The sequence below is a fragment of the Melozone crissalis genome, unplaced genomic scaffold (genome assembly GCF_028551555.1).
Source record: "Melozone crissalis strain CALT ecotype California unplaced genomic scaffold, PUWL_Pcris_2 ptg000079l_1, whole genome shotgun sequence".
NCBI lineage: Eukaryota > Metazoa > Chordata > Aves > Passeriformes > Passerellidae > Melozone > Melozone crissalis.
The window spans coordinates 2980055-2993463 of record NW_026535856.1 but is presented as its reverse complement, the minus strand read 5'-3'; the positions used below and the strand labels follow the sequence as shown (position 1 = coordinate 2993463).

The following is a 13409-nucleotide window of genomic DNA, read 5'->3' as shown; positions in this document are numbered from 1 at the left end:
GATGGCGATGTGGCGATGCAAAAGTCAGGTGGAGGTGTACAATTATTTAATGGGTGGATTGGGACTAATTGCACGGTTTAAGGAACTTTACCATTCAGGATACATCTGTTGGAGATTTGGGGACAAACAAAAGGAAATTGGGGGCAAAACCGGTGAAGGTTTGGGGATGGGGGAGCGGCCGTGACCCTGCTGGAGTGTGGGGGGGACCTCCAGCCCCCCGGGGGGTCCCTGCGCCTCCTCTGCCGAGGGTCTGGGTTCAGTTTTGGCAGTTTTGCCATGGGCTGGTATCGACAGAGACCCAGGCAGGGGCTGGAGTACATTGCAGATAAAAGTAATGGTGGTGGCAGCACCTGGTACGCGCCATCGTTCAGGGGCCGGGTCACGATCTCCAGGGACAACGGGCAGAGCTCGGTGACGCTGACCATGAACAACCTCAAGGACGAGGATTCCGCCACCTATTTCTGTGCCAAATCTCCTGGTACTGGTGGTTCTGGTGCTAATTATATTTAGAATGCCGGAGATGGCCCCATCACCTGACACTGGGCTCACAGACATCCAAAAACTCCTACTTTCTACCATCAAATCTTTGCCCTTGTCCCAAAACCTTGTCAGTTTTCCCCCAATCTCCACCATCATTGCCTCACCTCTAACATTTCTCTTACAGCTTTAGGCATTTGACCCAAATCTCAACTGTTCATGCCTAAAACTCTGCCCTTTGTGCCCCAGATCTCAGCGGGGTTAACTTGTGACCATGGGCCCCAAACTCAGCTGGTTCTGCCCCAAATCTCAGCTCCTGGAACCAAAACTCAACTCTTGGCTCCAAGGCTCAACCAAGGTCCCTAAATCTGGGTGCAAATGCTCAAGACTGGGGAAAAGAGGGCCAGATTTGGGTCTGGGAGGGGCAAAAATGGGGTCATGGGCTGGAGGGAATGACCAGGGAAATGGGGACAGGTAGGGACACAGGGATGGGGTCAGGACCAAAATTAGAACCAGCAGCATGAGCCTCCCAACCCCAACAATCATAGGCGTTTTTGGCACAGCAGTAGGATCCGGAATCCTCGTCCTTGAGGTTGTTCATGGTCAGCGTCACCGAGCTCTGCCCGTTGTCCCTGGAGATCGTGACCTGGCCCCTGAACGATGGCACATAGTAGGTGCTGCCATCGCTTTGGATCCCTCCGATGTGTTCCAAGCCCTGCCTGGGTCTCTGTCGATACCAGCCCATCCCAAAACTGCCAAAACTGAACCCGGACCCTCGGCAGAGGAGGCGCAGGGACCCCCTGGGGGGTTTTTAGTTTCCCCCTGCACTCCAGCAGGGTCACGGCTGCCCGGAGCCCTGCGCAACAAAGGGAAGATGGGGATGGGAAAGCTGATTGGTTGAATGTCCCATACTGCATGTGGCCAGCTGGGAAAAGGGGCAGGACCCACCTGGGAGGAGGATGATGAACTCCATGGGTCCCAATTTCGGGGCCAAGAGTCAGGATTTGGGTCAAGGGTTGAGCTTTGGCCTCATCCCCATCTCCCCTTTGTCCCGCAGGGCTCCAGGCGGCCGTGACCCTGCTGGAGTGCGGGGGGCACCTTCAGCCCCCCGGGGGTTCCCTGCGCCTCCTCTGCCGAGGGTCCGGGTTCAGTTTCGGCAGTTTTGCCATGCAATGTATCCGCCAGAGACCCGGGCAGGGGCTGGAATGCGTCGCCTACATCAGGAGCGATGGTTCCGGCACCTTGTACGCCCCGTCGGTCAAGGGTCGGTTCACGATCTCCAGGGACAACGGGCAGAGCTCGGTGACGCTGACCATGAACAACCCCAAGGACGAGGATTCTGGATCCTTTTTCTGTGCCAAAGCTGCTTGTGCTGCTTGGGCTGCTGCTGCCTTTATTGACCGTGCCGGTGGCGGCAGCGCCCTCGTCTGAGCCCCTCTTGTCCCCAAATCTCAGAACCTTTACCCAAATCTCTGCCCTTGACCTCATTTTTGACCCATTTGCCCAGATCTCCCCCATTTCCACCAATGGTGACCAAAGACCCCAAACCCTGACTGGTTCTGCCCCAAACCCTCCTACTTTGGCCCCAAAACTCACCCGATTCTGCCCCAAATCGCCACTTTGGGCTCCCAGCCACAGCCGCTGACATAAACCTCACCCGCTGTCCCCAAATCTCGACCCTTTGGGCACTTATGGGGCACAAGGGGGAGATTTGGGGCCGAGAGTTGAGTTTGGGGCCAGACCCAGGGGAGGGTTAGGGGCCAATGGGCAGTGTTGGGGCAACGGGGGCATGGCTGGGACAAAGGGTCAGGGGTGAGTCAGGGGGGTTTGGGGCCAATGGTTGAGTTTTGGGGCAGAAACAGGTGAGGGTTTGGGGTCAGTGCTGACCATTGATGCAAATAGGGACAAAGGGTCAAGATCTGAGACAAGCGGTGAGGTTTGGGACGAAAATTGAAAATTTGGAGATGCAATGATAGGACAGGAGCAAAATCTAGAAGTTTGACGCTATCAACAGCATTGTCACCATGATTAGCAATAGCCCAACAACCAGCACAAAAAGCCCTGGCACAGAAATAGGATCCGGAATCCTCGTCCTTGAGGTTGTTCATGGTCAGTGTCACCGAGCTCTGCCCATTGTCCCTGGAGATCGTGAACCGACCCTTGACCGATGGCCTACACCATGTGCTGGCACCATCATTGCTGATGCTGCCAATGAATTCCAGCCCCTGCACAGGCCTCTGCCGATACCAGCCCATCCCAAAACTGCCAAAACTGAAGCTGGACCCTCGATAGAGGAGGCGCAGGGAGCCCCCAGGGGGCTGGAGGTCCCCCCTGTACTCCAGCAGGGTCACGGCCGCCCGGAGCACTGCGGGACCAAGGGGAGATGGGGATGAGGCCAGAGCTCAACCACTGACCCAAATGCTGACTGTTGGCCCAAAACTGGGATCCTTGGAGTTTATCACCCTCCCCCCAGGAGGATTCTACCCCTTTGTCCATCTGGCCACACCCACTTGGAGGCCCTTGACCAATCAGACTTTTGATTTCCATCATCTCCCGTTTATCCCGCAGGGCTCCGGGCGGCCGTGACCCTGCTGGAGTGCGAGGGGCACCTCCAGCCCCCCGGGGGGTCCCTGCGCCTCCTCTGCCATCGGTCCGGCTTCAATTTTGGCAGTTCTGACATGCACTGGATCCGGTAGAGACCCAGGCAGGGGCTGCAATTCCTGGCAGGGATCAGAAGCGGTGGCAGCACCAAATACTCACCGTCGGTGCAGGGCCGGTTCACGATCTCCAGGGAAACAGGCAGAGCTCGGTAACGCTGACCATGAACAACCTCAAGGACGAGGATTCCGGATCCTATTTCTGTGCCAAACATTTTGGTGCTTGGGCTGGTTATGGTGCTGATGGTTTTGGCCTCCATCCAACCCCCATGGCTGGGACCCCTCCTTTGCTCCTCCCCTGGTCATGCCTTCAAAGCTCCACCCCTTACTCTATTCTTCAGGGTTTGTTCTCATCCTCCAAAACTGTGTGTCCAAATTCACAGAATTCACAGAATTCACAGAATTCACAGCTTAGAAGAGACCTTCAAGACCCTCGAGTCCAACCCAGCCCCAACTCCTCATCCCTGGGACCCAGTGCTACCTCCAGGCTTTGTTGAATCCACCAAGGGTTGGTCACACCATCCCTTCCCGGGCAAACCAATCCACTTCTTTTTGACTCGTTTTATGAAAAACTTTTTCCTGATTTCCAACCTAAATTTCCCTCAGGTCCTGCCCAACCTGAGGGGCCGGAGCTGGGCACAGCCCTGGAGGTGTCGCCTCACCTGTGCCAAGTAAGGGGGCAAAATGACCTTCCTGGCCATGCCTCTCCTTGGGGCCAAGATGTGGGGCCAGGAGCTGAGATTTGGGGCCAAAGCTGTGCCTGGTTGGGACAAAGGGTCGGGAGTGGGGTCTGGGGTTAGGGTTTGGGGAGATGGGGGTCCCCAATAGCTGCTCAATAGCATCAACACTATAACCACCACCACGAGCATCAGGACGTTTGGAGCAGAAATAGGATCCAGAATCCTCGTCCTGGAGGTTGTTCATGCTCAGCGTCACTGAGCTCTGCCCATTGTCCCTGGAGATCGTGACCCGGCCCTTGACCGATGGTGCGTACCAGGTGCTGCCACTAGGGTTTATCTCTCCAATGTACTCCAGCTCCTGCCCGGGTCTCTGGCGGATCCAGAACAGGGTGACACTGCCGAAACTGAACCCAGACCCTCGGCAGAGGCGGTGCAGGGACCCCCCGGGGGGCTGGAGGTCCCCCCCGCACTGCAGAAGGGTCACGGCCGCCCGGAGCCCTGTGGGACAAAGGGGAGATGGGGATGAGGAACCTTATTGGTCGAGGGCCTTAAAGCAGGCGTGGCAACCTGGAAAAAGAGGTGGGACCCACGTGGGAGGACCGTGATGAACTCCAAGGGTCCCAGTTTTGGGTCCAGAGTCAGGATTGGGGTCAACGGTTGAGCTTTTGCCTCATCCCCATCTCCCCTTTGTCCCGCAGGGCTCCGGGTGGCCGTGACCCTGCTGGAGTGCAGGGGGGACATCCAGCCCCCCGGGGGATCCCTGCGCCTCCTCTACCAAGAGTCCGGGTTCAGTTTCGGGGGTCACTCAATGCAATGGATACGCCAGAGACCCAGGCAGGTGCTGGAATGGCTCGCGGGGATCCACAGCTCTGGGTGTTTCACATACTGCGCCCCATCAGTCAAGGGCCGGGTCAGGACCTCCAGGGACAACGGGCAGAGCTTCACAGCACTGACCATGATCGACCTGCAGGACAAGGATGCCGGATCCTTTTTCTGTGCCAAAGCTGCTGGGGCTGATGGGGATGACCATGATGCCAATGCTATTGACTCCACCCCTATTGTTGTGTCCCCAAATGTCCACATTCCCCAGACCCTTCCCAAATCCCAGCCCTCGTCCCCGCTCTCGGTGACTGAATTCGTGTCCCCAGCCCCGGCCCAGCGCTGACCTTTGGGGCAGAGTTTGGGGGAAGATCAAGGGCCCAGGGTTGGGGTTTGGGGCCGGAGAGGGGAAAGGCAAATGGAGAAATGGTCATGGGCTGGGTCAGGGGCTGGGAGCTGGGGAAGGGTCTGGGGAACGGGGACAGGTGGGGACGCAGCAATGGGGAAGGGGTCAATACAGCAGGCATCATTATCACCAGCATAACCAGCAAAACCCTTGGCGCAGAAATAGGATCCGGAATCCTCGTCCTGGAGGTTATTCATGCTCAGCATCACCGAGCTCTGCCCGTTGTCCCTGGAGATCCTGAACCGGCCCTTGACCGATGGTGCATAGAAGGTGCTGCCCCTGCTGTGGATTCCCGCGGTGTATTCCAAAACCTGCCCAGGTCTCTGGCGGACCCAGCTCATTCCAAAATTGCCGAAATTGAACCCGGACCCGCGGCAGAGGAGGCGCAGGGACGCCCCAGGGGGCTGGAGGTCCCCCCCGCACTGCAGTAGGGTCACGACCGCCCGGAGCCCTGTGGGACAAAGGGGAGATGGGGATGAGAAACCTGATTGGTCGACGGCCTAAAAGTGGGTGTGGCCTGCTGGTAAAAATGGGGGAACCCACCGGGAAGGGCCACCAGGAGCAGCAGGATGACAGCAGATTGTCACGATTTGGGGCCAACAGCCAGCATTTGGGTCAATGTTGAGCTTTGCCCTCATCCCCATCTCCCCTATTTTCCCGCAGGGCTCCGGGCAGCCATGACCCTGCTGGAATGCGGGGGGGAACTCCAGCCCCCCGGGGGGTCCCTGACATTGCTGTGCCGAGGGTCCGGGTTCAGTTTTGGGAGTGTTGCCATGAGCTGGGTCCGTCAGAGACCCGGGCAGGGGCTGGAGTTCGTCGCCTACATCCGCAGCGGTGGCAGCACCTGGTACGCCGATTCGGTCAAGGGCCGGTTCATGATCGCCAGGGACAACGGGCAGAGTCTGATGACGCTGACCATGACCAACCTCAAGGTCGAGGATTCCACTCTTTATTTCTGTGCCAAAAATTGGGATGATTGTTGTGCTCCTGCTGCTGGTGAGGATGTTGATTGTGGTGATGTTGATCATGGTGGTTTTGGCCCTGCTCCCATTTGGAGTCCCCCCTGTCCTCAAACCCAGAGCCTTACTCCAAAACCTCAGCCCTTGACACTTGTGACCATTGGCCCGAGAATCCCTCTGGGGCAGCCAGTAATCTGCCACCCTGTCCCCAAACTCAAGCTGCGGGCATTAAATCTTGAGGGTTCAGCACAAAAATTGGCACCAAGGGCGAAGGGGTGGGGCCGAGAGTTGGGAGTTTGGGGGAGAATGGGGGAGATTTGGGACAGAGCCAGTTCAGAGCTGGGACACGGGGACAGGAATGGGGTCAGGGGCTGGGGATTGGGGGAAGTGTCTGGGGAACCCTGACAGTGGGGACATAGCAATGGGTGCAGGGTCAATACAATAGGCACAAGTATAACCAGCACAGCCACCAGCACCCTTGGCAGAGAAATAGCATCCGGAATCCTCGTCCTTGAGGTTGGTCATGGTCAGCGTCACCGAGCTCTGCCCATTGTCCCTGGAGATCCTGAACCGGCCCTGCACTGATGGTGCGTAGCAGGTGCTACGACCATTGTCGCTGATACTGGCGATGTATTCCAGCCCCTGCCTGGGTCTCTGGTGCATCCAGCCCATTGCAACACTCCAAAAATCGAACCCGGACCCTCGGCAGAGGTGGCGCAGGGACCCCCCGGGGAGCTGGAGTTCCCCCCCGCACGCCTGCAGGGTCACAGCCGCCCAGAGCCCTGCGGGAAAAAGGGGAGATGGGGATGAGAAACCTGATTGGCTGAGGGCCTGCAGTGGGTGTGGCCAGCTGGAAAAAGGGATGAGACCCACCTGGGAGGGTGACCAGGAGCAGGAGGAGAGGGATAAATTGTTAAAACCGGGGGCTAATAGTTGGGATTTTGTGGTCAAGGGTTGTGCTTTGGCCTCATCCCCATCTCCCCTTTGTCCCGCAGGGCTCCGGGCGGCCGTGACCCTGCTGGAGTGTGGGGGGGACCTCCAGCCCCCCGGGGGGTCCCTGCGCCTCCTCTGCCGAGGGTCCGGGTTCAGTTTCGGCAGTTTACCATGCACTGGTTCCGCCAGAGACCCGGGCAGGGGCTGGAATGGGTTGCGGGGATCAGGAACGATGGTTCCAGCACCGGGTACGCGGATTCAGTCAAGGGCCGGTTCAGGATCTCCAGGGACAACGGGCAGAGCTCGGTGGCGCTGACCATGAACAACCTCAAGGACGAGGATTCCGGATCCTATTTCTGTGCCAAACGTTCTTATGCTGATAATTGGGGCCCTCCTGCTATTGGTAAATGCACCATTGGGGGATCCATCCCCATCTCAGTGTCCCCACCTGTCCCCAAAGCCGAAAACCCTTCCCCCACACCCAAGTCTCCCAGTCTTGCCCCTTTGTCCCAGATCTGCCCCATTTCCCCCAATGGCAACAAAAGACCCCAAACCCCCAACTGGTTCTGCCCAAAACCCTCCTGCTTTGGCCCCAAACCTCGCCCAATTCTGCCCCAAATTCCCGCTCTGGGCTCCCAGCCGCAGCCGCTTACCCAAACTTCACCCACTGTCCCCAAATCTAGGCCCTTGGGGCACTTTTGGGGGTCGGGGGAAAGATTTGGGACCGAGAGTTGAGTTTGGGGCCAGACCCAGGGCAGGGTTTGGGGCCAATGGGCAGCGTTGGGGCTAAGGGGGCGGGGCTGGGACAAAGGGTCAGGGGTGGGTCAGGGGGGTTTGGGGAAGATGCTGGGGACAGCTGGGGACAGGGATGGGGTGAGAACCCCAAACAGTAAACCAAACAACAATAATAGCAGTAAGAGCGGTGCTAACACCTGAAGATTTGGCACAGAAATAAGATCCGGAATCCTCGTCCTTGAGGTTGTTCATGGTCAGTGTCCCCGAGCTCTGCCCGTTGTCCCTGGAGATCCTGAACCAGCCCTGAACCGATGGCGCGTAGTAGGGGCTGCCACCTTTGCTGATACTTGCGACTGGCTCCAGCCCCTGCCCGGGTCTCTGACGGATCCAGCACATGGCAAAATTCCCAAAATCGAACCCGGACCCTCGGCAGAGGAGGCGCAGGGATCCCCCGGGGAGCTGGAGGTCCCCCCCGCACTCCAGCAGGGTCACGGCCGCCCTGAGCCCTGCGGGACAAAGGGGGGATGGGGATGAGAAACCTGATTGGCTCAGGGCCTCAAAGTGGGGGTAGACAGCTGGTAAAATGTGGTGCACCCACATAGGCTGGACACCATGAGCAGGAGGAAAAGGAATTAATGTCAAATTTGAGGCCAAAATTAATAATGTTGGGGTCAATGTTTGAGCTTTGGCCTCATCCCCATCTCCCCTTTGTCCCGCAGGGCTCTGGGCAGGCCGTGAACCTGCTGGAGTGCGGGGGCGACCTCCAGCCCCCCGTGGGGTCCCTGCGCCTCCTCTGCCGAGGGTCCAGGTTCGATTTTGGGAGTTCTCACATGCTCTGGATCCGTCAGAGACCCAGGCAGGGGCTTGAGTGGCTCGCCGGGATAAGCAGCAGTGGTTCCAACACCGTCTACGCGCCATCATCAAGGGCCGGGTCACGATCTCGAGGGACAACGGGCAGAGCTCGGTGACGCTGACCATGAACAACCTCAAGGACAAGAATTCTGGATCCTATTTCTGTGCCAAGAATGCTCATAGTGCTTAATATAATCACGCTGCTGCTTATCATTTTACCCTATCTCTGTCCACAGGGTCTCCCCTGTCCCCGTTCCTCAGACCCTTTTCCCAAATTCATGCCCTGACCCCATTCCTGTCACCGTGCCCCAACCCTGCTCTGGCTCTGCCCCACATTCTCAGCTCCTGGCCGCACACCTCAGCCCGGGGCCCCCTCGGGGCCATTTTGGCTGCTGGGCTGGCCCCGGCCCCTCTGCCAGGATGCCTGGGCTGAACTCTCCCAACTCTGCCCAAATCTGCGCTGCTTGCCCCGAGTAGCCACCACTGACACAAATCCCCAAATCCGACCCAAATCGGGGCCCTGGGGCCCAAACCCCGACCTGCAGAGCAAAGATTTGGGGCACAGAGAGGAGATTTGGGTTCAGGAGTTGTGGTTTGGGGTCAGCAGGCGAGAACTGGGGCCGAGGCAGAGCAAGGTTGGGATCAATGGTCAAGGGCTGGGTGTGGGCTGGGGGTGTGGGGGAAGGGTCTGGGCAACGGAGACAGGAGGGGATTTGGAGATGGGGATGGGGTCAGCACAGGCATTGTGAACATACCTAGCACCAATATTCCAACCATCATAATCAGTTTTGGCACAGAAATAGGATCCAGAATCCTCGTCCTTGAGGTTGTTCATGGTCAGCGTCACCGAGCTCTGTGAGTCGTCACTAACCATCGTGAACCGGCCCTTGACCGAATCTGCATACCAGGTGCCACTTTTTCTACTGATCCTTGCGACCAATTCCAGCTTCTGCCCGGGTCTCTGGAGGATCCAGCCAATCCCAAATTTCCCAAAATCAAACCCGGACCCTCGGCAGAGGAGGCGCGGGGACCCCCCAGGGGGCTGGAGGTCTCCCCCGCACTCCAGCAGGGTCACGGCCGCCTGGAGCCCTGCGGGACAAAGGGGAGATGGGGATGAGATATCGGACTTGTTAAGAGCCTTCAAGTCGGTGTGGCCAGCTGGGAAACATGAAGGGACCCATCTGGGAGGAGGATGATGAACTCCAGGGGTCCCAGTTTGTGGCCAATAGTCAGGATGTGGGTCAAGGGTTGAGCTTTGGCCTCATCCCCATCTCCCCTTTGTCCCGCAGGGCTCCGGGCTGCCGTCACCCTGCTGGAGTGTGGGGGGGACCTCCAGCCCCGCGGGGGGTCCCTGCGCCTCCTCTGCCAAGGGTCCGGGTTCAGTTTTGGGGATTATGGAATTTTCGGGATCCACCAGAGAACTGGGCAGGGGCTGGAGCCAGTCGCAAGTATCAGCAAAAGTGTCAGCGCCTACTATGCACCGTCAGTCAAGGGCCGGTTCACGATCTCCAGGGAAAACGGGCAGAGCTCGGTGACGCTGACCATGAACAACCTCAAGGACGAGGATTCCGGATCCTATTTCTGCGCCTATTTCTGGTGGCAATGCTAATTTTGCCGGTGCTTTTTGCCCTGTCCCCATCGCTGTGTCCTCAGCTGTCCCCAGACCTTTCTCCTGTGGTCACACATGGCCAGCGTCACCAAGCTCAGCCTGCTGTCCCTGGCCGTGCTGACCCAGCCTTTGACCGATGAACCGTTCCAGGTGACTCCACCCTTGCACCCATCTGCTGCGCTCAGCAAGGAGCCCTTGGCTCGAGATCAATTTAAACAGTTTCATCTCCCCAAAATTTCATGTGTTTTTGGTTAAAAAAGGGGGTTTATTCTCCAGAGCTCCCAGAGAGGATTCTAGCCCCAGCCCCAAGGAGCAGCCCCAGACACCGAGGCCGCTGAGGGAGAAGTGAAGCCCCAGGTGGGAGCGAGGGAGGGAGGGAGGAGAAGACGCCGCGATTTTGGGGCTCTGCAGCCTCCCCCCACTTCCTCCCCGGCAGCTGCTGGGGCCCAGCCGGGGCAGGAAAGGAAACAGAAAGTCCCTGGTTTTGGTCATTGTGAACATCTGTGTTTGGCAGAGGGCAGCTCAGCCTCTGGTCGCTGCGGTAGAGGAGGTCTAAGGGTCCCAATTCGGGGCCAAGGTTCAGGATTTGGGTCAAGGGTTGAGCTTTGGCCCCATCCCCATCTCCCCTTTGTCCCGCAGGGCTCTGGGCGGCCGTGACCCTGCTGGAGTGCGGGGGGGACCTCCAGCCCCCCGGGGGGTCCCTGCGTCTCCTCTGCCGAGGGTCCAGGATCAGTTTCGGAAGTTAAGACATGTTCTGGTTGCGCCAGAGATCCGGGCAGGGGCTGGAGTGGGTTGCGAGTATCAGCTACAATGGTGGTTGGACCGGGTACGCGCCATCGTTCAAGGGTCGATTCATGATCTCCAGCGAAAATGGGCAGAGATCGGTGACGCTGGCCATAAACAACCTCAAGGACGAGGATTCCGGATCCTATTTCTGTGCCAAACGCACTGGTGCTGGTGCTGCTCCTTATGCTGCTGATGTTTGACGTTTCGGCCCCATCCCCGTGTCCCCTCCCGTCCCCGTTCCCCAGACTCTTCCCAAAAACCCCAGCCCCTGACCCCACTCCTGTCCCCGTGTCCCAAGCCTGCCCTGCTCTGGCCCCAAATCTCAGCTCCTGGCCCCAAATCTCAGTCCTGGTCCCAAATCTCAGCTCTTGGCCCCAAATCTCAGCTCCTGGCCCTAAACCTCAGCTCTTGTCCCCAAATCACAGCCCTTGGCCGCAAATCTCAGCTCCTGGCCCCAAATCTCAGCTCCTGGCCCCAAATCTCAGCTCCTGGCCCCAAATCAGGGCTGGTTTCACCCTGAGCTCCGCCTCGTCCCTCTAATCCCAACCACTGCCCCCAGACTTTTCCAGTTTTACCCCAAATCTCCCCTGCGGACACAAAGTGACAGCCACCGACCCAAATCTGCGCCATTGGCCTCAGATCGGGAATTTTAGGCCATATTTGAATTCTTGATCCCTGATCTTAACTTTGGGCCCAAATCCTGACATTTCAGTGACATTTGAGGAATGAGGGCACTGAGTGTGGCCCAGAGGGGACATGTGGGGCAGAGCCAGAGCAGGGCTGGGACTGAGGGACAGGAGTGGGGTCAGGGGGAAGGGTCTGGGGTGTGGGGATGCAGACAGGGACGCAGTGATTAGATCAGTTTGATCAAGATGAGCAGCAGCATTACAACAACCATCAGTACTGGTTTTGGCACAGAAATAGGATCCGGAATCCTCGTCCTTGAGGTTGTTCATGGTCAGCGTCACCGAGCTCTGCCCGTTGTCACTCGTCAATGTGAACCGGCCCTTGACCGAGTCCGCGTAAAAGATGCTGCCACTGCTTCTGCTGATCCCTACCACCATTTCCAGCCCCTGCCCGGGTCTCTGGCAGATCCACAGCATTGCAAATTTTTCGAAATCAAACCCAGAGGTGCGGCAGAGGAGGCGCAGGGACCCCCCGGGGGGCTGGAGGTTCCCCGCGCACTCCAGCAGGGTCACAGCCACCCGGAGCCCATCCCCAAACCTTCACCAATTTCTCTCATTACTCCCCTTGTTTAGCCCCAAAACCCCACCAGAGTTTTCCATATCTCAACATGCCTCAAACCCTGCAATTAACCGCAATCCATTCTTTAATTACTTAGACACCTCATCCTGTCAAAGGTGCCACCTTTGCTGATCCTTGCCACCGATTCTGCATTGATTACGCAGTTATTACACTGTTAACGACCCCCAATTCCCCCCGGGATCCCAACCCGGGCACATCCCGGCCACAGCCTCGAGTTCCCTCCAGCTCCTGGCCCTGCTGCTCTTGCTGCCCCTCCCAGGTGGCCCCGCCCCTTTTTCCTGGAAGTTACTCCCCTTTTCCCCTTCTGGACAAATATGGTTTCTCATCCCCATCTCCCCTTTGTCCCGCAGGGCTCCAGTCGGCTGTGACCTTGCTGGAGTGCGGGGGGGACCTCCAGCCCCCAGAGGGGTCCCTGACGTTGCTGTGCCGAGGGTCCGGGTTCGATGTCGGCAGTGTTGGGATGGGCTGGGTGCGCCAGAGACCCGGGCAGGGACTGGAAACAGTTGCACATATTGACAGTGGTGGATACACCTGGTACCCATCCGAGGTCAAGGGCCGGGTCACGATCTCCAGGGACAACGGGCAGAGCTCGGTGATGCTGACCATGAAAATCCTCAAGGACAAGGATTCCGCCGTCTATTTCTGTGCCAAATGAGATTTCAAAAATTGGGATGCTGCTGCTGATAGTTTTGGCCCTGTCCCCATCTGCACGTCCCCCCCATCCCCATTTCCCAGACCCTTCCCCAATTCCCAGCCCCTGACCATATTCCAGTCCCCTGTCCCAGCTCTGAACTGGTTCTGCCCCAAATCTCAGCTCCTGGCACCAAACCTCAGCTCTGGGCTCCAAGGCTCAACCGAGGTCCCCAAACCTGCGTGCAAATGGTCGAGATTTGGGGAAAATCAGCCAAATTTGGTCCGTGGCTATGACACAGTTCCACCACTGAAATTTTGGGACAGAATGGGTCCAGTTGGGCAAAAATGGTTGGGATTTGTTGGACGAGGGTGAGCTCAGGGTGAAACCGGCCCTGATTTGGGGCCAAGAGGTGAGATTTGGGGCCAGGAGCTGAGATTTGGGGTCAGAGCAGGGCAGCCTTGGGACAAAGGGTCAGGAGTGGGGTCAGGGGTTGGAGGGAAGGGTCTGGGGAACGGGGACAGGTGGGGACACAGCCATGGGAACAGGACCAACACCAGCCCTGTCACCATAACCAGCAGCAGGAGTAGCCGTATTAA

General features: G+C 58.1%; 1 gene segment (V, D, J or C); it reads left to right on the top strand.

Moving 5' to 3' along the window:
- Positions 1-5716: 5716 nt before the first annotated feature.
- Positions 5717-6001, top strand: LOC128946370 (Ig heavy chain V region 914-like; the record flags this gene model as incomplete). The annotated part of the segment is given in 1 exon segment: positions 5717-6001. A coding segment is annotated over 1 exon segment (285 nt), but the record flags the coding sequence as incomplete, so codon positions are not given.
- Between the last annotated feature and the right edge of the window lie 7408 nt (positions 6002-13409).